Source organism: Rhodofomes roseus, assembly GCF_022264815.1.
Source record: "Rhodofomes roseus strain CIRM-BRFM 1785 chromosome Unknown C8Q71scaffold_10, whole genome shotgun sequence".
Taxonomy (NCBI): Eukaryota; Fungi; Basidiomycota; class Agaricomycetes; order Polyporales; family Fomitopsidaceae; genus Rhodofomes; species Rhodofomes roseus.
In genome coordinates this window covers 372433-398285 of record NW_025952966.1, presented here as the reverse complement: position 1 = coordinate 398285, position 25853 = coordinate 372433, and the positions used below count along the sequence as shown (strand labels likewise).

At 55.4% G+C, this 25853-nt stretch overlaps 10 protein-coding genes and 1 non-coding gene across 11 annotated transcripts; 5 read left to right on the top strand and 6 right to left on the bottom strand.

Moving 5' to 3' along the window:
• Window positions 1-76: 76 nt before the first annotated feature.
• On the bottom strand, window positions 77-2688 carry C8Q71DRAFT_758741 (MFS general substrate transporter). Its single transcript, XM_047923755.1, has 14 exons — window positions 2338-2688; window positions 2263-2282; window positions 2188-2203; window positions 1915-2138; window positions 1794-1860; window positions 1726-1740; window positions 1545-1671; window positions 1387-1486; window positions 1264-1336; window positions 868-1204; window positions 737-812; window positions 571-685; window positions 354-515; window positions 77-303 (listed from the first exon to the last, which is right to left on the bottom strand). The coding sequence occupies exons 1-14, from the start codon at window positions 2639-2641 to the stop codon at window positions 266-268; spliced, it is 1674 nt and encodes a 557-aa protein (XP_047778840.1). The 5' UTR covers window positions 2642-2688; the 3' UTR covers window positions 77-265.
• Window positions 2689-4919: 2231 nt separating this feature from the next.
• C8Q71DRAFT_49691 (concanavalin A-like lectin/glucanase domain-containing protein) lies at window positions 4920-7033 on the top strand. The gene is made up of 7 exons (XM_047918936.1): window positions 4920-5395; window positions 5445-5534; window positions 5587-5779; window positions 5833-6093; window positions 6146-6329; window positions 6383-6513; window positions 6566-7033. The coding sequence occupies exons 1-7, from the start codon at window positions 5000-5002 to the stop codon at window positions 6607-6609; spliced, it is 1299 nt and encodes a 432-aa protein (XP_047778839.1). The 5' UTR covers window positions 4920-4999; the 3' UTR covers window positions 6610-7033.
• C8Q71DRAFT_758736 (40S ribosomal protein S29A) lies at window positions 6831-7338 on the bottom strand. The gene is made up of 3 exons (XM_047923754.1): window positions 7272-7338; window positions 7112-7211; window positions 6831-7051 (listed from the first exon to the last, which is right to left on the bottom strand). Exons 1-3 carry the CDS (start codon window positions 7331-7333, stop codon window positions 7043-7045), a joined length of 171 nt encoding a protein of 56 aa, XP_047778838.1. The 5' UTR covers window positions 7334-7338; the 3' UTR covers window positions 6831-7042.
• Window positions 7339-7638: 300 nt separating this feature from the next.
• C8Q71DRAFT_t73 lies at window positions 7639-7739 on the top strand. Its single transcript has one exon. It is a non-coding gene; the product is annotated as a tRNA-Lys (tRNA).
• Window positions 7740-7890: 151 nt separating this feature from the next.
• On the bottom strand, window positions 7891-10724 carry C8Q71DRAFT_758730 (SprT-like family-domain-containing protein). The gene is made up of 12 exons (XM_047923753.1): window positions 10279-10724; window positions 10118-10207; window positions 9667-10068; window positions 9220-9615; window positions 9097-9158; window positions 8941-9040; window positions 8840-8882; window positions 8740-8779; window positions 8648-8669; window positions 8546-8586; window positions 8375-8488; window positions 7891-8316 (listed from the first exon to the last, which is right to left on the bottom strand). The coding sequence occupies exons 1-12, from the start codon at window positions 10428-10430 to the stop codon at window positions 8099-8101; spliced, it is 1680 nt and encodes a 559-aa protein (XP_047778837.1). The 5' UTR covers window positions 10431-10724; the 3' UTR covers window positions 7891-8098.
• A 14-nt stretch (window positions 10725-10738) lies between these two features.
• Window positions 10739-12877, bottom strand: C8Q71DRAFT_758725 (concanavalin A-like lectin/glucanase domain-containing protein). Its single transcript, XM_047923752.1, has 6 exons — window positions 12145-12877; window positions 11988-12077; window positions 11483-11936; window positions 11239-11422; window positions 11055-11185; window positions 10739-10998 (listed from the first exon to the last, which is right to left on the bottom strand). The coding sequence occupies exons 1-6, from the start codon at window positions 12529-12531 to the stop codon at window positions 10958-10960; spliced, it is 1287 nt and encodes a 428-aa protein (XP_047778836.1). The 5' UTR covers window positions 12532-12877; the 3' UTR covers window positions 10739-10957.
• Window positions 12878-13272: 395 nt separating this feature from the next.
• C8Q71DRAFT_49535 (P-loop containing nucleoside triphosphate hydrolase protein) lies at window positions 13273-16186 on the bottom strand. The gene is made up of 5 exons (XM_047918922.1): window positions 15704-16186; window positions 15565-15648; window positions 14855-15511; window positions 14355-14802; window positions 13273-14299 (listed from the first exon to the last, which is right to left on the bottom strand). The coding sequence occupies exons 1-5, from the start codon at window positions 16025-16027 to the stop codon at window positions 13299-13301; spliced, it is 2514 nt and encodes an 837-aa protein (XP_047778835.1). The 5' UTR covers window positions 16028-16186; the 3' UTR covers window positions 13273-13298.
• Window positions 16187-16738: 552 nt separating this feature from the next.
• Window positions 16739-19925, top strand: C8Q71DRAFT_707708 (uncharacterized protein; the record flags this gene model as incomplete). Its single annotated transcript, XM_047920577.1, has 5 exons — window positions 16739-17254; window positions 17315-17537; window positions 17772-19090; window positions 19154-19249; window positions 19311-19925. The coding sequence occupies 5 exons, from the start codon at window positions 16739-16741 to the stop codon at window positions 19923-19925; spliced, it is 2769 nt and encodes a 922-aa protein (XP_047778834.1).
• Window positions 19926-20109: 184 nt separating this feature from the next.
• Window positions 20110-21005, bottom strand: C8Q71DRAFT_758696 (uncharacterized protein). The gene is made up of 3 exons (XM_047923751.1): window positions 20784-21005; window positions 20329-20723; window positions 20110-20271 (listed from the first exon to the last, which is right to left on the bottom strand). The coding sequence occupies exons 2-3, from the start codon at window positions 20565-20567 to the stop codon at window positions 20235-20237; spliced, it is 276 nt and encodes a 91-aa protein (XP_047778833.1). The 5' UTR covers window positions 20568-20723; window positions 20784-21005; the 3' UTR covers window positions 20110-20234.
• Window positions 21006-21127: 122 nt separating this feature from the next.
• On the top strand, window positions 21128-22815 carry C8Q71DRAFT_835132 (mitochondrial carrier). Its single transcript, XM_047926425.1, has 9 exons — window positions 21128-21240; window positions 21354-21376; window positions 21433-21472; window positions 21540-21811; window positions 21864-22006; window positions 22060-22097; window positions 22153-22271; window positions 22324-22553; window positions 22616-22815. The coding sequence occupies exons 1-9, from the start codon at window positions 21212-21214 to the stop codon at window positions 22655-22657; spliced, it is 936 nt and encodes a 311-aa protein (XP_047778832.1). The 5' UTR covers window positions 21128-21211; the 3' UTR covers window positions 22658-22815.
• A 167-nt stretch (window positions 22816-22982) lies between these two features.
• On the top strand, window positions 22983-25256 carry C8Q71DRAFT_758685 (P-loop containing nucleoside triphosphate hydrolase protein). The gene is made up of 8 exons (XM_047923750.1): window positions 22983-23218; window positions 23271-23675; window positions 23729-24002; window positions 24058-24124; window positions 24171-24365; window positions 24416-24783; window positions 24860-24935; window positions 25019-25256. The coding sequence occupies exons 1-8, from the start codon at window positions 23138-23140 to the stop codon at window positions 25182-25184; spliced, it is 1632 nt and encodes a 543-aa protein (XP_047778831.1). The 5' UTR covers window positions 22983-23137; the 3' UTR covers window positions 25185-25256.
• Window positions 25257-25853: the final 597 nt, after the last annotated feature.

The following is a 25853-nucleotide window of genomic DNA, read 5'->3' as shown; positions in this document are numbered from 1 at the left end:
GTTTGGTGTGGCCTCCCGCGCTCGCGGACGGCGTGACCAACCTCAGGGCCGGCGCCATCGGCCTCAGCCACTGAGCCACACAACAACCTCTTTGTCCTCGAACTAGTCATGGTAACCGCTGCTGAACTACTGTGGTCACCTTTACAAGCCTTTACATGTGGATACAATGCCCGCTCCCTGCAGAGTCAAAGAATGTGTCCGCCCTTCACTCCGTATCAAAATAAGTACAGTATATTCCTCTCCCCAACTACTGTGAATTATTGCCTCATGAGGAGAAGACGCGCCATCTGCTGGGAGGAATAGCTGAAACAGAATCGTCAGGATGGGATAGCGCACAATATGACGATGCATACCTTGTAGTTTCCGAGCAGTAGGGATCATATAGAATACCACAGACAACAAACCCAAACCCAAACAGATCGCAGATACGGTGTAGTATCCGTCTTGTTCCGTCACACATTCACCACCCAGCTGTGCGCATGCGGCCTTCCCGTGATCAGAAACACACTCGGTGGCTATCATAGCATTCGTGAGCCACGAGCAGCACGCTATTGAGATCGAGGGACCGACCTTGGACTACAATATCGCCTCCGATTTGACAGCTAGCGACACTGAAGAAGTCCACTCCCTTCAAGACGAAGTATCTAGGCCACGTTCCGCCGAGGTTGGAGAAGGTGGCAAACAGCTGAATAAGAAATTAACGCCATGGGGGGCGGCCAACAGCGAGAATGCTCACTGTCATGTAGGTACCACCGACGACTGGGTCAGAGACTCGCGTATGGAATGCCGCCATACCACCGAATTGAATCGTGCTTCGAAAGAGCATCAGAATCGCTGGCTCTGTGACTTCATACTAAGCAAACTCACGAGGCGAATGAGGCAGCGACAGTCTCGACAATGATGAGAACGAAGAACGCAGTGGAGATTGGTGGTGTCGGGAAGTAGTACACCGTCAAGGTTGAAGCGAGTGTGAGAGCCAGGCGCGGCCAGTAGGAGTTGATCCAAGCATCGAGCGGCTTGTCGCCTCGGGACCAGTGTCCCGCTAACAAGCCACCCAAAATCGAAAATGGGAAGTCGATTAGGACAGCAATTGCCATGTCCTCACGCCCAAGGCCCTTCTCGACCATCTTGAGTGACGTGACGGCGTCGTGAGCTTGAAATGCTATCTTGGCGAAGAGATGCACGGTGAGCAGTGTTTGAACATCTACGATAGTCAGGCGCGTCAATGCGACAATTCGAGTGCGAGGCTCGATGCGTACGAACGTTTTAGGCTGCAGATGGTCCACATTGTCTTATAGACGGACTTGATGCTCATGTCGACATCGTCATCTTCGTCCTTCGAAGGGTCAATGCACAGCTCACCACGCATTGGGGTGGATGACATACTTCTTTCTCAAAGAACAACCACACCGTCGTGCCGAATGATACCATACTGCAGAAGAGCAGATATGTGCTCAATTCGAGGCGTGGTATGCCCCATTTTGCCCTGTTTGCGTAGAAATTGTTGCAACCTCACGCAGAAGGAGAACACATCGAGCACGTACGCAAACGCCGTGCTGTTCAGCGCCAGGAACACCGTGTAGGATAGAAGGTAGCCTGTGTTCAGGCCTATAGTTTGGCAAGTGGATGCGTATGACAGGTTGTCTTCGGACAGGAGCGTAAGTGCCCATCCTGTTGGGTCCCGGTTAGGTTATGGTTTTGTGGATTGCCTGTGTTAGGTCTTACCGTCTACCGCAATATCTGCAACCAACCGTCAGTCACGGTTTCGAAGCAAATAAGCGGAGGACACAAACCCTGGGTGGCAGACAAGAACACAAGTGTGGTAAATGCCGCTGTCAGTACGTTAATGTATTCTGCTGGCTGCAACGAATCTTCTCAGATCAACCTCGTGCGTGGTCACCAATGCATACTGACTTTTTCCATCATCTCATCGGCGGTGAACGACAATATCGTCATGATGGAGCCAACGAGAAGCTGCATGGGAATAATCCAGGATTTCCGCCGACCGAGTTTGGGAGTAAATACTGCATCGACAATAGGCGACCAGAATAGCTTCAAGGAATAAGGATAACTTGCAAGAGAGAAGGTGGCGAGCTGCGAGTATGACAGGTGTTCTCTAAGAAGGAATGGCAGGGATCCTGTGTTTCGAGGTCAATACAAGTCGGCGCGACTTACTGCTAAACTCACCTAGTGCAAGGCCCAGCTTCATGTGCATGTAGAGCGTTAGCCGTGTCCAGGGCCCTCCCAGATGCTTGCACTTACAGGAAACCCTTGGATTAAATCTTCAAGACATACGTTCAGCACCATACCACCGACATGCGCGCACAGCCCACTCACATAATACAATGAGTAGGGTAATTGACCGTCTATCCCGCGTAGACATGGGCCGCTTCACATCCTTCGCGCCGGTCCCATCCTGCGGCAGTTCGCCCTTATCCAGCAAGCTTAGCTCAACCTCGTCCATGGACCCGTCTTCGCCCCACTGGCGACTCCGCGTGGTCTTCGGTGTTCGAGGCCGCACTGAGATGCTCTCTAGCGAGGTCGCGAGAGCGTCGGGCCGTAGCTTTTTCTCTGCAGATGCATCTTGGTGCGCCTGCCGCCGTCGGGTGTGTTGAGTCGAGCCGTCAGGATGAGCAGACATGGTAGAAACGACAGGAATGTGAGTGGTCGGTACGCGCGCGACACGCTCGGTTTCCCTACGCGCTACCCGGGCGCCACTGTGAACACGTCGGCCCGTGTGAATCCCGTTTTGGCAGCTGACGTGGTTCAGCGAGGGTTGGCCGCAGGGAAGGAGAAAGACGGGCTGAGACATATGTATGTGATAGACTCAGAACGAGGTCTTATTCAAGAATCCTTGCATCACAGTGCACGAAAAGTTGACTGTATATAACGTATGGCGCCAGCAGGTTCAAAGTGCAGTCGCGGATATTTCGATGACCAGACACGATCTCACTTCTGATTCTCACAGAATAATTATGTACACCTTACGTTCAGCAGGACAACGACTAGGAGGACTTAGTCATCGAAACGCACTACAAGTGATGCACGACAATGAGTGAGCGTTGAACATTACAACGGCTCATGTATTCGTAAGACATACTCAATGGAACGGAAGCGCATGAAAGCTGAGATACATGGATTTCGACATTTAGATAATACCGTACTCGCAGCTGTTTCCACGTGTAATGAGCATGAACCAGCGAAAGGTCACTCCAGGAAGGTTCCAGTGCAGTTGTATGCAACCGCGCCGTCCTCAGTCGGACAGTCTAGGCAGCAGAGCTGATCAACACCAATCAATGATCTGACTCGACAAACCTACTGAGATATTCCTGGCAGCATGCGGCATACATATCCTCGTATTGTTGAGAACCGCTGAGGCGAAGGTCAGGGGAATGTAGACTGACGCAGCGGCGAGGCTAGACTCACCATAGCGATGTACCGGCTGCACATCCGGATGCAGTCAAGATAGTAGTGTCGGGGACGGTGACCCCACATACGTTCTCCCAGACGTAGGCATTGTCGCTGAAAGGCTCCAGTGTAATGCAGCAAAGCGATATCGGCATCGCTGACGGGCAAGACGTCTGAGCCGCTGCAATTGCGGCGAATACGGCAAGAGTAGCAAATGAGAGGGTATGCATCCTGCGTGATGACAGAGTATGTAGTAGAGTTGTCGGGGTGTCCCCCCGGAATCAGCTGTGGCCTTTATAGGCCGACATACCACACATGTCCTGCATCGGCGAAGTGATGCCCGTTCCTGAACCGCGACAACAAGGCATGTCGAATACCGTGCCCACCGTGACAGGCCAAGAGGCGTCAGGAGTCCTCAGGGAGGAATCGGTCATAAGGAGGACACGCCCATCAGGCGCAGCGTTGACATTGACAGGTCTCGTCCAACCCGTCCCCGAGCCTCCGATAAATGCAGCGAAATACAGCGCAAGCTCGCTCCTCCGGTTCCGATGTCGAACAAGACCGATCGTCGGAGCGTCAACAAACGTTTGAATGAGTGCCTTGGGCGGCCCAATGGGCCCGTTGACAATCATGTCTACGCCCAAGTGAGGATGACCACGTAGAAGTCCCAGAAGATCGTCAATCAATATTGCAGGCTATCGCATTCGGGCGGAGGCCGTCGGAGGCCACTGTCAGTGTCACATAACTGTCGATGTGTCGCCGCGATAGTACTGTACCTATTAACATTGGAATGGCCACCACTTCAGCTACTTTCTCGCGCTGGTCATCCGCAACGAACCCGGGTATGATTGCCACAGACATGCACAGAGGTAGTCTCTGCGAAGATACACTCACCGCTGCGTTCGAGCAGAGTGACGCCCATTTCCAGTTCATCTCCGGGGTTCCCGAGCTTCAGGAACCTTGCTTATGCCTCCGGGTCGCAGGTTTTATCACAGTAGCCATATACTGCCACCGCCTCCGCTCCAATGCTATCCCTTTGCAAAGAGAGACTTCGCTGGACTAGATGGCAGTACCGGTATCTGTGGAACAGGCCACCCGCAGTGGTCGTAGACGCGGATGTGCTTCCTTCGTGGGACACGCCACCAGGCAGAGGACCGCGAACACTTATCGCGTCGGGCACCTCAGCCTCAGCCATCGCCACAAACGCAGTCGACTCTGTTGGCATCGCACAGCCGTCGAGACAAGCAGGTGTACAGCACAGTAACGCACATCATGGAGGACAAACCGAGGGGACAATGGCCTCGTGTTTGTGGTGCCGCCTGCCCGCATGCTGCGCTGATTGGCCCTCTGCCTCGCCGGTTCCTCCACCACACCGCGGAAAGCCCTCTCCTTCTCTCGTCCTCGACGCTGATAAGCTCGGACCTACGTGATTCGTGCTCGCCCCCGCTCTCTGCGATCGAGTCGCCCCTCCGGTCCTTTTACCGAACCATCTTTCTCTCTCACTGTCGCCACCAGGCTGAGCCTAGTCGGCAGTTTTCACTCTCGCCGTCGCGAGGTTCTCTCCCTGTTGCAATCTCTAGCCGCAACCACCATGTACCTCCGTGTCCCCCTCATCCTCTTCCTGCTCGCCAGCGCAGGCCCTTCCGAGGCCAATATCTTCGCCCGCGGCTCCGAGCACATCCTCCGCAGCATCGACTCTGCGCACCGACATGCGGTGAAGCGCAGCTCCAATCTCGCTCGCGACTTGCGACGCGCATTCTCTCCGATCTTGGTGTCTCAGGACAGTAGCTCGCAGAGTGTGTACTGTGTTACGGGCGATGGGCTCACGGAGAGTGGCGGCGGGTCGTCTGGGTCTGGGTCGTCAGGCGGCTCTGGTAGCGGCAGTGCATCTGCGAAGGCATCGGGAACCGCTTCAGCGTCTGCATCTGCTGCCAGCAGCTCGAGTGCGGCGTCGTCGTCATCGCCGTGGAAATTGCAGCAGAGCTATGTGCGTGCGCCGATTATTACCTTGTGGCGTTCAGCTGACCTCTGGGTAGGAGGGCAATTCCTTCTTTAGTGGTTGGACGTTCTTCACGGCGTCCGATCCAACTGACGGAACCGTCCAATACGTCGACTCGGGCACTGCTGTGAGTCCCCGTGTTAACGCTGCGAAAGGATGCCACACTCATGTATCAGCAGTCGTCCGCCAACTTGACGGGCATCAACAGCGCAGGAAATGCGTACATGCGCGTCGACACGACACAGACCGTGTCGGGCAACCGCCAGAGCGTCCGTATTACCACAGACTACACGTTCACCGGCGGTCTCGTCATCCTCGATGCCGTACATATTCCTACTGGCTGTGGCACCTGGCCAGCCTTTTGGTCTGACGGTGCGTCGCTTTAGATTCTGCTTAGTATCCGCGATCCCAACATCCCGTCGCAGGCCCCAACTGGCCGAACGGTGGCGAGATTGACATCGTCGAGGGTGTGAACAGCCTGACCATCAATCAGGCGTCTATTCACACCTCGTCCGGCTGCAATCTCCCGTCTGGGGACAGCAGTACGTTGGGCATCAGCGGCACCATCGTCGGTGGCACCAACTGCGCTGCCGCGGAGTCGGACGACTCTGGCTGTGGCGTACAGTCGAGCAACACCAACTCCTTCGGTGCGGGCTTCAACTCCATCGGCGGAGGGGTGTACACCAGTGCGTATTGCGGTTTAACGGCGAGATGGTCGTGTACTGAAATGTATTCTAGTGCAATGGACCGATGAAGGTATCAAAGTCTGGTTCTTCCAGCGTTCGTCGATCCCGTCGGACATCTCGAGCGGTGCTCCGAACTCGTCCAACTGGGGAACGCCCTTGTCGTTCTGGCCGAGCACAGACTGCACCATGTCCAAGTACTTCTACGACCACCAGGCGATCTTCGATACCACACTCTGGTAAGTATAGGACATATTGTTCCGAGGTGCAATCGTCTCATATTCTTGTGTAGCGGCCAATGGGCGGGTAATGCCTGGGGGCAGTCGGGTGTCCCCGGTCAGGAGCAGAGTTGTGCTGCTACGACCGGCGTGTCGACTTGTGCCGAATACGTCGCGGGTCACGGCGATGGCTTTGCTAATGCCTGTAAGTGTTCGTCTCTGTCGTAACTTCAAGCTTACTGACAGATGTTTCATAGACTGGGAGGTCAAGAGTGTGAAGATCTACCAGGAAAGCTCATAATCTTGCTCTCTCTCCATCACGAAGGGATATCTTGACGACACACACGACCACTGACACTGTACTATGCTGTATCTTATGTTGCTTGGTTCTGGAAGTCTTGGATAGGTTGCTCTAGAGGTTGTATTCATGGAGGATTCACGGTCGCCATTTAATCATATAGACATGACTAAGTTGTAGTATCGCACTGCACGGAATGCAAGCCATACTGTGTTTTCTGCATGCCAGTGCACTGCTGAGGGCGCTAGGCGGGTTGGGAACCTGGGCAACGCCCATTCGCACACAATGACACTTCCAGAGGCATGGGGAAAGGGTCCTGCTCAGCATATCATAGCGGTGCATACAAGGGGTGCGCGGTTTTGGTAGTGCGACGGGAGAAAACCGGGAGAGAATGCAATGCGACGGACAGAGGACGAGATGAGGGCTACATCATAGTTCACCGGGTCTAGGCAAACCAACCGTGATCAGCACGCGCAGACCACTCTCAGAGTACAAGAGCACATACCTTCTCGAACCCGATGGCGGCGGCCTTCTCGCGGAAGCACTGACGGCAGAGGTCAAGGCCGTACTTGCGGATGAGACCAGCCTGGTGCGCGCAGTGGCGGCTTGACGCGACAAGACTCAGCTTCCCAATTTCGCGCCGTTGAAGGTTATGTAGAGCTCACCACTGACGGGCGCCCTTGCCGTACTTGCGGGGACGAGAGAACCAAACGGCGTCGTGGGTCATTTTGGCGAGGGCTTGAGGGTGCTGGCGAGATGCACTGCGGCAGGTGCGAGAGGCGTCGGAAAGGGTGTATACGGCACGGGCAGCAGTTCACTCACCTGGGCTGGTGTTGCGGTACGGCTTGCCGTTGGTGGCGACGACGAAGGGTGTGTTGTGCTATACAGTGGCTCGCTGAATAAGGTTTGCGAAAGATCACGGCATCTGCCGAAAGTGCGGCAGAAGCCGACCGAATGCGACTCAACGCCGGGCGCCTGCAGATGTACTGCACAGCGACGAGTCATTTTGCAAACGCCGTCGTTTTCGTTGTCGCCCGCCTAGCTCAATCGGATAGAGCGTCAGACTCTTACGGCGTGGTGACATGCGTACTTCCGCAATCTGAAGGCTGCGAGTTCGACCCTCGCGGTGGGCTAGCTTCTTTTGTTTTGCTCCCTTTACCAACCCCTCCGACTGCTAGTCTGAGTGCCTAAACTCATCATGCATCATCCTTCAGAGCTTGTTGCACCCTCAGGGATACTCGCTCAGTAGTAAGTACTCAGTGCCGATCCCCATTCGGACATCAATGAGAGGAAGGATCAAGATATGACATCGCTGGTCAAAGCATTATGTGAAAAGATATGAAGTGGTGTACACAGTACTAGTCCACGACTCTACAGATTCGAATACACAGTTGACCATCCTTTCCTACGCAGTAGATAGATCATATAGACAAGATTCAGCACACAAGATATGTATCTTCCATCCAGAATCCGTTTCCTCAAATACCCCAAATCAAATCGTGAGACCTCCCAAGACACACGTGAGCAGCTGCACGTCGTCTTCTCCGTCGTCCTCGTCATCATCAAGAGGGAATGCCCCTGGGACAGCCTGTGTTTTCGTTGTCTTCGCCCATGTGCGAGTTGGTGTCTCCTGGGTAATATGGACCTTGACGGTCATTTCTACCTCGTCGTCTTGAATGACGATGGGAGATGATATCGTCAGAGGCGAGTCTACGCGCCCAGTAAGCAAAGATTGAGCACAGTCAATGTCTCTGCGAATTACACGCACCGCGACCCTTAACAGAAGCCATAGCGCTGCCGGCTTTCCTTCGAGGTGTCTTCGGTACACGTGGTGTTGTAGGGAACATTGGGATGAGTTTCCCGACCTTGCATGCGCCGCATACTTGACATGCCCAGCCGTGAACATATGAAGAGGAGTATTTAGTCGGCGAGGACCTACCACACTCGTCGGGGTTGATCGACTTGCTATGACGACCATAGCTGAAGAAGTCAGATGTGAACTTTCGTATCGCCCTGCGTCAACCAATAGGGCCATACTTACATCTTGTCACATTCTTGGCACTCTATGCGCATATCAAGCGAGCGGATCGGTGAGTGCCACAACGCAACACATTCATGAGGGGTGCTGCTTACTCCATTCGTACTTGTAGTCAATCTCGTAGTTGTGCTTCGTCTGCGCTCAAGGCAATCCCATTAGCAGACAGACCTGGGCACTATATAGTTATTCTCGTACCGTCACTTCGATGTCAGGACGAGCACGCATTACTTTCCTCGCCCTGCGAACATCATTCAATCTCACCCAACCCGTACAGCTCGACGTCCGCAGCTACCCACCATCCATGGAAGATGTCACCGTGGGTCTCTGAAGGAGCGTCACTGATGACCCAACTGGCGAGGTGGCACATCTCATGCGAAAGCGTATTCCGGATGCGTTCTGTGTACAAGATAATCTCAGTGCTTCAGACATGACCTGGTAGATGCGATGCAGACCATCGTCAGTGAGGATCTTGACAGCCAACTCGATCTGAGTGGTTTGCGCGCCGTCCCTGGTTCTAATGTGGGCACCGTCGCCTATTAGCTTATGCCCACTCAAACTGAGTAGGATCCACTGACTTGTGCCACGATGCCTTGCCGGCGGTCGACGTCATTCTCTTGTTCCACTTCAATTCGGTCTTGCTCGGCAAACCACAGCCGAATATCTCCCTGTTCATCTCCTCGAAGAACGTCCTCGCATACGTCGTTCGCCGCTGTAGCTCTGCCGCCTCCAAAGCCCTCTGGCTCAGCTTTGGTGCCTTGGTCGCTTTTGTCTTTTTCGGCTTAGGAGCCGGCTTCGCTGAGCGCGCGCTGGCCTCCGACTTTGCGTCGGTGTCTGACTCCTCCGAGTCAGTTGAGTGGATAGACACGATGCGGCGTCTGGGCGTGGAGGGTGCCGAGCTCGAGGGCGGGTTGCGAGAAGGGTAAGTGAGGTTTGTCGTGCGAAGTGGCTTGCGCGCACTCCGTGGTTCGTTGCTGGCCAGACAACTGAGCCACTGTAATGGCGAATGGAGGGAATGATCTCACAATATTAAAACTGAGCCGTCGTCCACGCTCATTGGGTCATCGTCATCTGAGTCTCCGTCAGCAAACAAGGGAATGGTGGACTTATTCTCGCCGTCCTGCGACGAGAGGAGCCCGTGGGACGTAGCGTTTCGCGATGTTGGTCGTGAGGCCTGCGTTTTCGACGCCTTGCCCTTCGCTGGTACAATGTCCTCGCCATCACTCTCCGAAGAACTGAGAGTCAGGTCGATGACTGGACCCGTGCTCTTCCCCGGAGTTCGGGGAGCGATAGTGCGTTGTGGCAGCTGCGTCTGAGAAGCAGACTTTGCGCCATCTCCAGGCTCATTCTCAGAGCTCTCACAGTCAGTGCTCTGTACAACGCGACGAGCACGAGGGGTCTTGCCAGCACCGTGCCGACGAACAGGGCTACAGGAACGTGTGAGACACTCAGTGGCAAGGAGTAACATGGACCCACATGTACTCCTCTTCCTCTTCATCAGAAGCCAATTCAATCACGTCTACTCTCTGCCCATCAGCAAGTCCGCGTCTCTTCGCTTTGGAACGCCTAAGTCCGACATTCGGTGGTTCAGTATATGGCAACTTGAAATGCGGGAACTGGCAAGCGAATGGACTCACTGGAGCCGCTCCTCTTCGCTATCTGGCACGACCTCGTCCTCTATCTTCATCGCGCGTATTCTCTCCACCTCACAGTCGACGAGTGAGACGTCAAAGTCGACGCGCAGCGCGGCCGCTTTGTGCAGCGGTCGGCTATTTTGAAACTCAGCCATGGCAGGCGGGCTCGCGCGCGGCACAATGGGCCAACGGTAGCCGCTTTTGGCGAACAATGGTGAGCCGGGTGATAAGTAATAGAGAAAGTAGGCCTGATATGGGGTGGTTTATGGGTCCAGGGTGGGGTGTATGGCACCTGGCGGGGTGCCTGTAGTGGCGAGCGGAAGCAGATCGCAGGCGGAGGCAGATTGACTTGGACAACACGAACACAACCGTGACTTGACCGTGACACGACGCGTCCTCCCAGCACGTGCACGCGTCCATCTCGATCCCCCGCACCCTACGACCAGATCTTCATCGGGCCTCAGTGCGTCTGCCTCGCGTCGTGCATGCCTCTTTGCTGACTCGAGATAACCTCGGTCCTCCAGCGATACGTTGAGACTCAGAAAGCGCAGTGTTAAAATGACTTCAGCAATTCAGTCTACATGGTGGAACAGCTAGGGATACAATAACGTCGTAGGATACATGTCCACAAGAAGGTGAGATTGGGAGAAGATGTACGTCGCAGCATTACAAGGGGAACTCTTCAGCTTTTCTGGTAGATATTGACACTCTTAACTTCCCAGTCTACAAAGCAATACCTTAGTACGCGACAATACGACCAAGGGCGAGAGCTCACTCACATGCTTCATTGAACGCCGCACCATTATTCAGGACGTAGTCTGCGCACGTCGCTGTATTGGTCATCGAAGCGCAGCTGGTCTCCTGCCCAGGTATACCGGTGGAGGCCCAACCATCTCCGGCCCAAGCGCCACTGCAAGGGAGTGTCAGCGACATTCATCTCAAGCGCACGAGTGACAGACTTACCAGAGCGTCGTATCAAAGATAGCCGAGTGGTCGTAGAAGAACTCCGTCGTGTTGCATGAGGAAGAGGGGAAGCTGGCGATGGGCGTTCCCCATGCCGATGGGTTGGGTGCGCCTGAGGTGATGTCGCTCGGGATGGAGCTGCGAGGGAAGAAGTGGACAGTAATGCCGCTATCGTCCCACCCCACTATAAATGATCAATCGTAGTCAGCATGTGTGCACATTCAGAAAATGAAGTTAAACGTACTCGTATAGACACCGCCACCCATCGAATTGAACCCAGGTCCGAACGAGTTCGTCGCAGTAGATCGCACGCCACATCCGGTATCCCCAGTGCCCGACACCGAGCAGTCCTGGCTACTAACCAGCGTCCCCGAGATCCCCAGCGTACTCGCGTCCGTCGAGGGCAGCGAACACCCGGTGTTCGTATGGAGCGTGACCTGGTCGTTCGTGTACGTGTTCACACCCTCGACGATGTCGATCTCCCCGCCAGCGGGCCAGTTCGGGCCGTTCGACCAGAACGCGGGCCACGTCCCGCACCCAGTGGGTATGTGCACCGCGTCAAGGACGATGAGTGCCTGCGTGTAGGTGAAGTCAGTCGTGATCCGCACGCTCTTGCGCGCGCCAGAAACGACGGGCGTGGTGTCGACCCGCATGTAGGCGTTCCCGGCGCTGTTGACGCCAGTCAGGTTCGCGGATTGCTGTTTGAGTCATTAGAACACAAGGGTGACGGGATGGAGAAGGTTACCCACCGCAGCGGATCCATCCAAATAGTCAACCGTTCCACCAGTCGGATCAGTATTAGTGAAGAACGACCATCCATTGAAGAAGGAGCTTCCCTCCTACATCACGAGTTACTGTAGGTCAGGACTGATGATATCATGCAGTAGTAAAGTTACTAAAACTCACGTAGCTCTGCTTGAGCTTCCACGGAGAAGACAAAGCTGCACTGCTACTAGCGGCGGGAACTGCAGACGACGTTCCCGAGGGACGCACCGTCCCAGACCCGACCACTGAGCCGCCTCCGCTCCCTCCTCCAGAATCGCCTCCTCCGGTAAGTGATGATCCATTGGACGCAACGTTTACGCAATATGGCTGCTGCGAGGCCGAGTCGTCGGACCGTCCAATGAGCATGCTCGAATATGCAAGTCGCACATCACGAACGAGGCCCACGCCCCGCTGCTGAGCACGGGTGGCCGCGCGTACGACCGACTCAGAGCCTCGAGATAGCAGGCTGGCGTCCAAAGGCGCGACATTGGCGAGAAGGAAGAGCAGAAGAGGGAAGCGAACAATCATGGCGGCGAGAGAGAGAGAGAAAATGAAGGAGTGGATGATAACCGTCGAGGTCGAAGAGGAAAAACAAACTCAGCTGGTCGTGGAGAGAGAAACAGGCTGCAAGTCCCGGCCGAGATGTGGAGTCGTTAAATAAGCAAGTGCTGGGTCGGGTCCGAACAAAGCAGGGCCGGCGCAGTCACAGTGCTTTGACGACAAAGCGATGCGGGATGGAGGTGAGCGGAAAGGACAAGGGCAGGTGAGGCGCGTCCGAGGCATGGCTTCGGAGAGACTCCATCGCAGCACTGCACGGCTAGCCTCCTGGCGGGTGGAGAGCTGGTGGTCAGAGAGCCACCGACGCGCGTGCTGGGTGCCTGCGACGCGCGCCGCCCACGTGATGGCACACGCGATCGCCGATCGTGTCTTCGGGAACGTCCGCGGATGGCCTCGATCTAGGCTCGTGACCAGCCGTTTCGAACTCCGATGAGCGTTCGAAGAACGGCTGGTACAACTGGTCGCGCGCTTAGGGGGGTCCCGGATATGGTACCCCGTGTGAATCAAGACTTAGAGAAATCGCGCGCGTCGTCCTTGGGAGCGCAAGGGCGGCCTTCGGTACTTAGCGAGGGCTTCGCTCTGGGCTTATTCTCTGGTGCGTATCTATATTATCTGTCCCTCTGCAGTGTCTCACTATACATCAGGTCAAGAACAGGAGTATTTACAAGCAAATATGTACTACTGATACAGTGTACAATCCGAGTCGCACCCACTGCTACAAGCCTGCTCGGAGCCGTCTATGTACCCTCGCCAGACCTCGGGGAGTGATCTGACCGCGCGGACATCCATTTGAAAGAGCCCCAGAAGGCATCGTACGTATTAGAGCCTGCCCTGTCACCATCATTGCCCGAGGCTCCTGCAAGATGACCTTCCGAGTGGCCCACGCGTTGTACCGCCGCTTGAGCGGCGTGGTCAAGCTGAACGGAGACCTCGCGGCGGGTGATCGACGTGGCGGAGCTGCATGCAGGACCTGCAGGTGCGTTATGATGATTGGATGCGAGCGAGTGATGAGGTGGCGTATGGGAGACGGAGGTCGTTTGCGGGTCAGCAAGCACTGGCAGTGGTGCTACGACTTCCGATGCGGTCGACGCGGTCGGCACGGTTGCCTTACGCCGCCGCTTAGTTGGTCGCGGTGGAATGCTGCTACTGCTCGTATGCGTGGTGTCGGTGTATGGTGCGTCGAGGTCGGCGCCGGAAGCACGCTTCTTCGTCAATGCGGGCGCAGATGTCGAGCCACTTGCGATAGGCTGCGACTCGGTTGCGCGGGTGGAGGAGTCGTCCGCTTGCGTGTTTCCTGCGCGCGTTGATGGCGTGGCTAACGGCACCGTCGCTGAGGCGGAGGAGAGCGACATTGTTGTTTGCCCTGCCTTGGCCTTCTTCGGCGGGGGGGTGAACACAACGTCAAGCGATTCCATGTGAGATGTTAACTCCGCCCCATACCGGTCCCACCAGATCCAGGTCGACTTAAGAATTGCCGTGAGGGTGTTGCGCGGCAGACAGCCTGCGGATGCCAGCCGTTCGATGGTCGCATCATCCAAGATGGCCGTCGAATCGTACTGCGCCTTCGCATGGTCGCGGATGAAGATGTCGTCTCGCCACTCGTACAAACTAAGCTCCGTCTTGACATCGGGCACGCCTCGGGGGATTCTCGCAGCCTTGGGAGCCTTCGTCGCGGCACTCGGACGTGTGCGATTGAACAGGGTCGAGTCGCATATGTCGCAGCATGGACCAGAAGCGGCTGGACTCGGTTAAGTAAGTGAATTGACGGACTGGGCTACAAAAGCAATACTGACATTTGTAAGGACTCTCAAAGACCTCGGCCCAGACACGCCGTCGGCAGTGGGTACTCTGCACGAACGTGTGCAGCCCTTCGTCAAGAGACTCGGGATCCAGCGGAGGCTGCGTGCCTTGCGGTGGTGCATCCTTCCCAGACGAGCCACCCCGATTCACGCCATGCAATTCCGCGTAGTCCTTGCCGGCTTTGACTTGCGGGGCAGTTTTGCGCTTGCGCCCGCGTACTGTCGCCGAGGTGTTGCCCTTTCCGTGAGTACCAGTGTTTGACTCGTCAGTGCTCTGCAAAGCTGATAGATCCACGGTGTAGGCGGTGCGCTCAACGATCAGGACGGCGAGCCCTTGTCGCCCTCGCCCTCTGGCGGCGCGGCCTGCGCGTTGGACAAAATTCGAGAACGTTCCCGGGAGCTTCCACTGCACGACCACGTCAATATCGGCAATGTCACAACCCTGTTGCTTTCGCTGTAAGAGATGTGTTTCGCATCGATGGATGTTGACTCACCATGCCTGCTGCCTCAGTGCATACCATGATACGGATAGAACCCTCCCGGAACGCGGCCATCGCAGCAGTGCGATATTCAGGTGAGAGTGTTGCATTGAAAGGCCGGATACAATCTGCTGACAAGGTCGTGTCGGGATTGGCGGTCGTACGGCTCCGGACCTCCTTGACGAGGTAATCGATGATCTCGGTGCCCGTATTGATGTTGTCCACGTAGATCCATGTTTTAGGGATGTCGCTGGCTTGTTTGGCTGACTGCGGGACGACAAATTCGAGGTCCCGATAGGTGTTTAATGGATGTTCAGCGGCGCGGACAACAAGGGAAACGTTCGAGCGGTCATTGCCCATGTTGATGAAGCGGCTGCCACGTTTTGGGAAGTGGAGTTTACTCTGAATATCCCTGCGGACACGTCCCGTAAGGGTTGCGGTGACAGCGATGACAGGTGTTCCGCGTGGCAAGAATGCACGGATGACACCCAGTGACGCATACTTCTTTCGAAAATCAGCGCCCCAATGTGAGACGCAGTGCGCTTCATCTACGACGAGTGAGATAATGTTGCGCGTGAACTTCGAGTTGCGAAGGATACGGTTGATGAAGGTACGCGACTGCAACATCTCGGGTGAAGCAAGAATGATCTGATACTTCAGAGCGAGAATGTCCTGAGTCCTGAGGTGAGTTGATACTACTCCATTTACACGGCCAAAATGCTCACCTTTACGACAGCTGGCGAGCAAGATCCGTGTTGACTGCTGACAGCTATGGCATTGAGACCAAATTGGTCCTTGAACGTCGTCACCTGTCCAACATTCAGTGACATCAGAGTTGCTCTAGGTGTCAGAGATTCTACATACCATCTCATCTTCGAGGGCGAGAAGCGGCGACACCATTATAGTGACCTTGGGTTGCCCGTCAGGCCAGAGGTGTACACCCGCGGCTATGGCTGTCTTCCCTGATCCTGTCGGGGCCTGTATGATGGTGTCGACTCCCTCGAGCTGCGCACGAACACCTTCGACTTGGAAAGTGCGCGGTTTCCAATGGTAACTGTTTTCCATGAGCACTGACAATTTGCTCACGTCGTCTTCTGTTAGGGGCCGACGTTGCCGTCCTTTGACAGCCTTGTCCCTACGCTTCTGAGCCCAGCCATGTCGTTTTGCATCTTTGTGCCGAGGGAGCATGGTCTGTAGCGGAAGAGTGATGAAAGAGGAGAGTTAATGAGCTGTAGGGCCGTTGGCGATGGTCGTAGCTTTGTAGTCGAGACGCGCAGACTGTTGCCACAGTGCCGAAATCGACCTCTTTATTTGCCACTCACTACGACATCGATATACATTGCTCCTCCATTCTCACAACTCTCAGGACAAATGTCTGACCCTCCAATTGATCATCTACCTCTCGCACTCCAGGACCTCATCTCAATGTCACCCCTACCCCCATCATCGCCTCTAGCTTCAAGTTCACCGCTTCACCGAACCCATGAGTCTACCCTGGTTGACTCACCTTTAGTCCCGTCCGCCCCGCCTTCCATCGGCCACGGTTCCACGGCTGACCATCATGACGCCGCTGCGAGGACTCCTGAACACTGGGACATTGGAGTCCTGCCCGAGCCGCAAGCTCCTGTGTTTCCGTTCCGTCTACCCAGTGGTCAGCCACAGACACCTCCAAGCACTCACCGCCATCTCCCCGATGTTCACGCTTTGAGCAGCAGTGGTCCAATCCGTTCAACTCCTATCCGTGGAAGTCCAGCTACACGCCAGAGGATCGCTCGTTCGAAAGGCCAAAAACAACGTAAGCGAACACTTCAAGACCAGCGCAAACAAAGAGCAGCTAACGCCGCATACCGCTCGACTGTGCTCGGAGGGAGCATCCATGCAGATGTGGGTCCAAATACCATGGTGATTGGCGGCGATCCTGATGGCGCGGACGACTTCGATTTCAATCGGATCTGTGTGTCGCGGGAAGACCGGCTTGCATCGGTACTCACCTTCCTACGAAGGCAGGATCTCAACTGGGGAGATCTTGTCCTCTATGTCTCCGACCCCAGCTCGAAGAACGGTGATGCGCGGTTTGAGGGCATGTTTGGGATCCCCGGGCGAGTCGAAGCGGTCTTGAGCCATTGGACATCGTCGCAGAACAGTCCAACTGCACGCAGTGCGATTCATGAGTGGATCCTCGAGTACGTGAAACGGCACGTTGCTCACGAGGGTCACCAAGCAACGCGAGACGGCCTACTTCAATCACGCAAGAAGGTGGTTGACGAGGCGTTTGCGCTGAACTTCAGCTTGATGGGACTATACGATCGCCTGCGCGCCCTCTGCCCGACGATGGCTGCAATGCTTCGGGAGTTCTCAATGACGACTCGGCAGATGAAGACGCTTACCGCAAAGTCCGAGCAACGCAATGACCAGGTCTGTCCCAATCTATTCGTCCCAATTGTGTCACACTGTTAATGACAGACATGCCTTCAGCGTGTCGGTGCCGCATTGATGTCCCTCCTGGGCGAGCGAAGCCAGAATAATAGCTACGCCAAGCACGTTGTAGGCCTGTATCTGTATGCGTCTGGCGCACAGCGCCAGACAATCAGTGTCCTATCGCACATAGGTATCTGCAGTAGCTATACCAGCATTGCCGGAACCTCTTCCACCACCCGCGATCATCCCGATGCTTCTACCGACCCTGGCGACCTTGAAGGTGTTGACGACGTTGTGCCAGGTGGCCCAGAGCCGGCTGCGCCGGCCAATGTGCAGTGTCAGAACACGGACGATGTACCGAACGCGGACGAGGTATCAAACGCGGACGAGGTACCAAACGCAGACAACGTACCGGACCGCATCCCTGAAGTGAACCACCCTCGCGAGGCCCCAGGGGAGCAGTCATTCGACGATGCGTTGAGTGGGATAGATGAAAACGAGCCCGATGAAGGAGGCAGTAGTGTGCCAATACCACTCTCTGAACGACGCGCAGGTCTCCTCCGGCGTTTATCAGAAGCTTGTCGCTCTAGCGCGCGAGCGCAGGTCCGCATTCATGAACTTGGACATGTCTATGACAATATCAACTGGATTCTCAATGCTCCCGAGCAGACGATGGGTCACAAGAGCTCTGTTGAGAGCGGGACGTGCGCCACCGTTTTCCCTCTATTCCAGGCACCACCGGCAGACATGAAGACCGTCGACTTCTTGAACGCATTTACCAACGCGCCACCACTCTCCCGTGAAGACGTTCTCCTTACCCCTGCTGAAACTGACCAGCTCGACTCATTTCTCGAACACGCGCTGCTCCGCGTCATTGTCTCGCATGGTGGAGACGGGTTCACGCGCTTCTGCGAGGAGGTCGACCACCTGCAACCAAAGACGCCCGACCGCATTGCTCTCCACAAGACAGACGTGTACCCGCTTCGTGCAATGAACATCGAAGAGGCGACAGTGAAGGGCAATGCAGAGGTCTTACAGGCTATGTTCACTGAGCTGGGACATGACCTCAGCTCGCCGGCTTTCACGGAAACCGTTAAGGTTGTCTTTGGTGACCAGCTATCCGTCGCTCGGGTGCGATCTGTCATCAACAATCGCGCCGGCCATGATTCCTTCTCCAATTCATATCTCTTCACTGCTTTCGCCCCTGGCTTCTTCCATTACCAGATGGCCGCCGCTCACGGATTGCTCGAGACACACTGGGGAAGCCCTAGCCTAGGTCTTCATGATCCGGCCTCCCTCGTCTGGCACAACACGGTCTTGGACCGTAAGCCTTTCATCCTCAGCAATCGCCCGCCGTACCGTATTGGACGTGATCTCATATTCCATTCGCTATACGGCCGCATCATCCATTGCTTAGAGCTTGTCTCTGGGTGCGAGGACCTTGAGGAATACTCATATGCGGTTACTCTTGGCGACCTGAAGCAACACGTACAACAGATTATGGATCGGTTCGTCAATCCAGCCGCCGTGTCGACGCTGCGCAGCGCACGCGCACGCGAAGTACTTCACAATTCTCTTGATGACCCAGGCGAGCCAATGCCAAAGCTGACGCAGGGAGACATGGTGTATGAGAACGCATGTCTCTTCCTCCGCGATGCGCTCGTTCTGCGCGAGATGAATGATTCAATCAAGGCCGGTGACTCTGGCCGGCTCGTCATCGTTTTGAAGGTCTTGGCGTTGAGCTACCGAGGCAGTGGGCGAACCAAGTACGCACAGGAGCTGCTGTTCCTCATACACAACCTTACTCATGTATGGCCGAAGCCATTGAAGTACGTCATAATGACTATTTGCTTACGAAGACCCATTATTGACAGTATAGTACGTTCAAACAGGGAGATAATCATGAAGAATTGGCTCGTCAACACTACCGGCAAGGCAAACCACTGGTTACCTGTAGATCTACTACAGGAACATAACAACCTGTGGACAAAGGTTAGCTCGTGCACTGACTGCAGACGGACCGGTGGAGTGGATGCTCACAACTTATGTACAGACAATATATAGTGCGCAGGGCAGCGGCGCATCCTGGGACTGGCTCGAGATGATCTCACCATGCATCAACGTTCTCCGTCACCTGGTAACCAACATGAATGATGCTCTGGGCTCGAGACAAGGGACAAAGCACGCCGCACCTAATATTGCTCGAGATATTGAAGCACTTCGGTCCTCGTTGGCGGAGGCCCGCGTGTACGAGATACAGCCCGGCCGAGTCATTGAGGGAGACAAGGGAAGTGTTCCTAACATTGTTTCTGCAGGCTTAACACAGCTTGCGGGACCGCTTACCGAGTACAACAAGACGTTCCAATTGCTTAAAGACCGCCGCCGCCGCACGATACCACTGGTCGGTGCGACCCCGGCCGCCACGACTGCGACCATGGCGCCGCGAAGCGAAGGGCCAGTGGCAGATGGCCCTGTTCAGGATTTGACGGCCTCTGCATCACGATCTGTGGGTGATAGCGGCACAGATGTCCCTGCAGAGGTGCAGGCCACAGACGAAACCGCACTGGAAAGCGATGATTCGGAGGATGAGCTGGTCGCGGAATGGCTGCAGCCGCAGGAATTTTTCTCGTTGGATAACGAGGATGACGTAGATATGAATTATGATTAGTGTTCAAGAACGAGACTGCGCCGTGCTAGACCGTCCCAGAGTGGCCCGCCGCATTCACCAAGCGATCGTCTCGCTCCTCTGAGTGCGCGTCGCGCGATTTCTCTAAGTCTCGATTCACACGGGGTACCAAATGCGGGACCCCCCTAAGCGCGCGCCCAGTTGGCCCAGTCGGTAGGGTGACTGCTCGCCTTTTCAATCTCCGCCCTCTCAAGGCGAGCACGTGCACCCTTCCGTAACTGGTATCGAGTCTAGCCTCGATCAACTTGTCAAACTCCCGGCGCGCGGAAGCTCTGTACTGTCTATGATTTCCTAGTCTACGCAATCGCGGTGAGACTTTGAGAAGGGGCTGCAAATGTTCGGTTCTGAGGAACAGCTGCGAAGACTGGGAGACAATCCGACTCACGGAGATCGCATAAATGGGGGCCGGGCGAGCAGCGGCTGCCACAGGCGACTACATCTGGTCATCGGGGTTCTGCGTGCATTGTCCAGCAAGCGATATGAAGCGTCGAGCATTCGTTCCCGGCTGATATTCCTGATCTGCTCACTGTACGTCCGGAGCAATCGGCCTGCCGTGGTGATTAGAAACTTGATACTTACCGCCCATAACCTGACCGCAGAGCAACACGTCGCACACGCCAGCATCGGTACTCATATACGATAAGCAAAGGTGCACCGGTGCTTTGAGTCGGCCACCGTAGTCTGGGACGTGAGTAAGCATAGGAAGACGAATTAATCTGACATGTCAGTATTGATTATATTGCAGATGCGGCAGCCCACTAGTCACGTTGACCGTTGAGTCTGCTTGATACGGATGAGTCAACTTGCCCATATCGCCTGAGAGCCTCTATATCTACTTACACGCACATGCCGAACCATCGACGGCAGTTATGCGGCGTGCGCACTCCAGTCCGTTGCGTGGAGCTCGCAGGAACGGCGAACGCTCAATACTATGACTGGCACCCCGCCCTATGTCTGTTTGCTGGATGCGCTGTTGTAGCAGAGAAACAGGAGTAGTTTTCGCCCTGAGGAATGAACATCGAGTCGTCGAGATACTTGTGCGACGGGCAAGAGCTACGTTGTAAGAAGTAAGTAAGTACGGATATATGAACGGAGTTCCGCCACTGGTCGGCCGAGAACCGTGGGAGGAACGCGACTCCGGTCCGTTACTAGACAGAATACATGGGCGCCTACGCGGCAAGCACGAAAACCTCGCTCTCCCGGGCATCCTCCACCGCCGCCCGTTTAAGTTAAATGGTACACGGTATCCCGCCGCTCTCCACACGACCATGACGAAGAAACAGACGTATCCCTTCTGGTACGTGCGCCGTCGTTCAGGGGCTGCTTGAGTTGCTGACATCTGTGACCTTCCAGGTTGGGCGGTGAGTCTCCGCATGACATCACGAGGACGCGAACTGAATAGAGAACTGGGTCGCTAGGGGTCGCGGGCTCCAGTACGTACTCAGTCTATTCCTTACCACCATGTAGTCGCCGACAGACGCCTCCATAGTGGCAGCGTCATGTACGCACCCGCTGGATCTCACCAAAGTGTGAGTATCGCATCTTCAGTACTCCGCCCTGCCTCTCAATGATCTCGCGCCCGTTATGCGGCTCCAGGAGGATGCAGACCATCCCATCGGTCCCTGGCCAGAAGCGACCTTCGACTGGCTCTGTTCTCCGCATGACGGTTGCCGAACAAGGATTCCGAAGCCTCTACACGGGGCTCACGGCTTCCTTGCTTCGGCAGATGTCGTACTCCCTCGTCCGGTTGGGCAGCTACGAGGAGATGAAGTCGCGCTTGTCCAACGACGGTCCGCCGTCCTCGGGAAAGCTGCTGCTGGCAGCGATGGCGGCGGGTGGACTCGGCGGTGTGGCAGGGAACCCGGCAGGTACGCGCGCCGGCGTCTCACATCGAATTTGTATTCAGTCTGTATCGGGAAGATATTCTGCTGGTGCGGATGACCAGCGACTCTATTCGACCACCAGAGAAGCGGTACAACTACTCAAATGCTCTCACCGGTCTTGTGCAACTTGTTCGGAGTGAAGGCGTTAGGGGGCTGTTCAGAGGACTCGGGACTAACACGGTACGCTGACCAGCACTTGCGATGTGCCCAGGCGCTGAAGGTGACTTGTGTAGGTCCGAGCGGTACTGATGAACGGTTCGCAAGTGTGGTCGTGAGTATCGAGGGCTGCGACGTAGCTGGTTGGTGCTTCTACTCCACATCCGCAGATATGATTTCTTCAAGTCATGGTTCCTACGACATCAGCTACCCGTCGTGAACTACCAATTCCGGGACAACCTGGGCCTGCACATGGTCGCTAGTACACTTGCCGGCACCGTGGCTACCAGTACGCCATGCTTCTACTCGAAAATTCACTTTGATACTCAGACCCCATCTAGCTGTCTGCTCGCCTGCTGATGTGATGAGGTCACGACTAATGTCGGCGGTGTGTGTCTCCTTTCCAATTGCCGTCCGTTGCGTTGACAGCCTGCAGTCGGGCAAATCCAACCCGATTGAAGTCCTGAAGACATCATTGCGTGACGAGGGTCCAAGGTTCCTCTTCAAGGGTTGGACACCTGCCTTCATCCGTCTGGGGCCCAACACGATCTTCATGTTCGTCTTCTTAGAGGTATGTCTCGACTTCTGAGGAGAGCTTACGCGGAACTGACCGGTTTGCCGCGAAACCTACAGCAACTGAAGAATGGCTGGCGGAACCTATTTCCCGCTGAATGATATATCTAGACTATGATACGTTCTCGCGCTTTCGTCCGCGTTGTCTTCACCAGTAGCATCATAGAGACTGGCATGGATCATGCTTGGAACACATATATCCTTGCACTATGTATCTTATTTATTTCAGCTACTAGCACGTATATTTTTGTTCAACCATCACAAGCAGAGAGAGCTTAGTCGCACATGGCAGCTTTGTCCTAGTACTTATTATGAGTGTCGGACGCAGGTCGGACGTGTAAGAATGTAAATCGACGCGTCTGTCACGTGATGGTGCCCATTCGTGGAAAACCTCGACTCCCGATCGCGCGGGCTGCAACCTCCTGTACTCTGACTTCGGCTAGATACTTTCGAGAAAGCGTTGACCTCTTGGCTTGGATCATCTCTTCGCGTTCTCTTTGGTGCTTGCTACGTGGATCCGTCCAAGCAGATCAGACGACAGTGTCCACACCCAAGACGACCGGCGAGTAGCATTGTGCAATAATGGAGGCGTTCCAGCTTCTTTCTCGTGGAGGTGCGAAGTTTGACAAGAAGCGGTTCAAGGAAGATGTCCAGCTCTTTGACGTATGTATGACAGCCAGCGTGCTTCCTTGCGTGGGCACTTACGTCCTTGCAGAAAACAAAGCAAGACAAGGGCAAGGCTGTCGCACGACCTGCCGACGGCGACCTACCTGCGGAGTTAGACTTCTTCAAATACGCTCAGGGGGGCTCATCCAAGCGCTCATTAAAGGCAGATGGGGAAGAGGGGGGAAATGCGAATGGAGAGCCGTCTGATCGACGGAAGAAGCGCAAGCTGAATGACGGGGATGCGGAGGAGGCAGAGCAATCCGACGAAGACGACCCACCTATGCCTCGCCACCGTGTCACTGCGAAGGGCTCCAATGTACCCGACCACATAGAGTCTTTTCAGCAAATGCAGGAGAGATACCAGACACCACCTTACTTGCTCGCGAACCTCACGCAGAGCGGATATAAACGTCCTACTGGCGTACAGTCCCATGGCATCCCGATACTCATGGAAGTACGTGTGCTGCCCTACCATCCTACTTGCATTGTCTGACAATTACGTGTCAGTCCCGGGATGTTGCTGCCATCTCTCCGACCGGTACCGGTAAAACGCTATCGTACCTGCTCCCTGTCATGTCCCTCCTGGGCTCGCCTATTTCTCGGACGAAGGCCGACGTGGGGACGGGCGTCCGCGCTATCATCCTCGCCCCAACGCGTGAGTTGGCGCACCAAATCCATAACGAATGTCTCAAGCTCGCTCAGGGTCGGAAGTGGAGGATCGTGCTCTTCAGTAAGGCGACGGCCAGCACCCTGGCGGACAAAAGCGTCCGAGACAAAGTTGGTAGGTCCACACGGCGAGAACGATCTGCGGTGTTCTCAAAGCGGCTCGATGGCAGACATCATCATTAGCTCCCCTCTGCGACTGGTCTCGGCTCTCCAGGCGGGAAGTCTGGAACTTCATAAGTGAGTAGCCTATGGTGCTTCTGCGAGTTCTATCTGACAGCCCCAGTGTTCGACACGTGATTTTGGACGAAGCGGACCGTATGCTGGACGCAGAGTTCCTGTCACAAGTTCAAGAAGTCATTGCAGCATGTACGCACCCAGAGGTCCAGAAGGCCGTATTCAGTGCGACGCTCCCGGCAGGCGCAGAGAGAGTCGCCATGAGCATGCTGCGAGATCCGATACGTGTCGTGGTAGGGCTGAAGTGAGTCACCGCTCCGTAGGACAATGCAGCGAGAACTGACAGCCAACCAGGGACACGCCTCTGCCGCTCATCGCGCAGTCGCTCACCTACGTGGCGGATGATCCGTCGAAATTGCCTACCCTTCTTCAGTATCTGTCACAGCCATACAATCCGCCGCTCCTCGTGTTCGTGTCGACACAGCCGCGCGCGACGTCTCTAGCGGAGGAGCTGGTGCTTAATGGAGTGCCCAATGTCGACTGCCTGCATGCCGGCATGACTCACAAGGAGCGGGAAGATGCCGTCGCTCGCATGCGGCGTGGGGAAAGCTGGGTCATGGTTAGCACGGAAGTCATGGCGCGAGGCATGGACTTCAAGGGCGTCAGAGAAGTCATCAATTATGACTTCCCGCAGAGCGTACAGAGCTACGTGCATCGAATCGGTGAGCGAACGGCGCCCACGATACTTCCTAGTCTACCTGAGTGAGCTGCGTGTCGCTGATACGTCCACGTACCTAGGTCGCACGGGTCGTGCTGGCAGGGAGGGCAAGGCGATAACATATTTCACTAACGAAGACGCGCCGTTCCTCAAAACGTAAGTGTTCCTGGTATCATCCCTACGTTGTCCCGTGACATATCTGCCGAACGCGCCTCCCGGAATGCTAACATGCCCTCCAGTATTGGGAACGTCCTGCTGCAGTCCGGTTCGCCGGTGCCTGAATGGATCATGAAGCTGCCAAAGCCCTCGAAAATGAAGCGACGCCAGATGGGCAAGGTGAAACGCGCTGAAGCAGTGAACAATGCAAGTAGGATCGGGCGGAATGATGCTATCAAGAAGAGGTGAGTCTCCACAGACCGTGTAGCGAGTCAACGCATGAATCGATAACGATGTCAGGGATATGATTGCGGGCTCCAAACGACGAAAAGAGAAGGATGGGCAGAGAAAACAGGAGTCAGTAGTAGAGGAAGGTTCCCACAGCGAGGGGACAGATGCATAGCGGAGCCGTGCATAGTCCTGAGTGTACATACCGGACATTCCGACGTCATGTTTTCATATGTGCCACTCGTCCCTATGGTCAAGTGCGAATCATTAAACGTCGGATGAGAAGTCGCGGATGTAGGGAGCTTCTTCAGACCCGCGCCATGAGATCAGAATGCGGTAACCAGATAGAGTAGTGTGCCACTGCGTGGTCCAGTGGCACATCCCCGATCAGCGCGTCCTCGGCGGAAAGCAGACAGCGGCACGAGCACAAAGACGCCTGTCTCGTGGCCGGATGCATCGTGTATAGCCATTCTGGGCGTACAATCAGGCTTTGAGAGTCTCATTGTCCCAGGGTGTACGAATTGCAGAAATGAAGGAAGACTGCACCGCAGTATGAACGATCGCTGGAGCGGTTCGTAGCTTCTAGAAGTGGTCAAGGCGTCCCGACGCGAATGCGCTGACTCTAGGCTGACTCTGCTTCAGTGAGCAATGGAATTGTGTAAGGAAAATACGAATTACGAGCGCGACGCA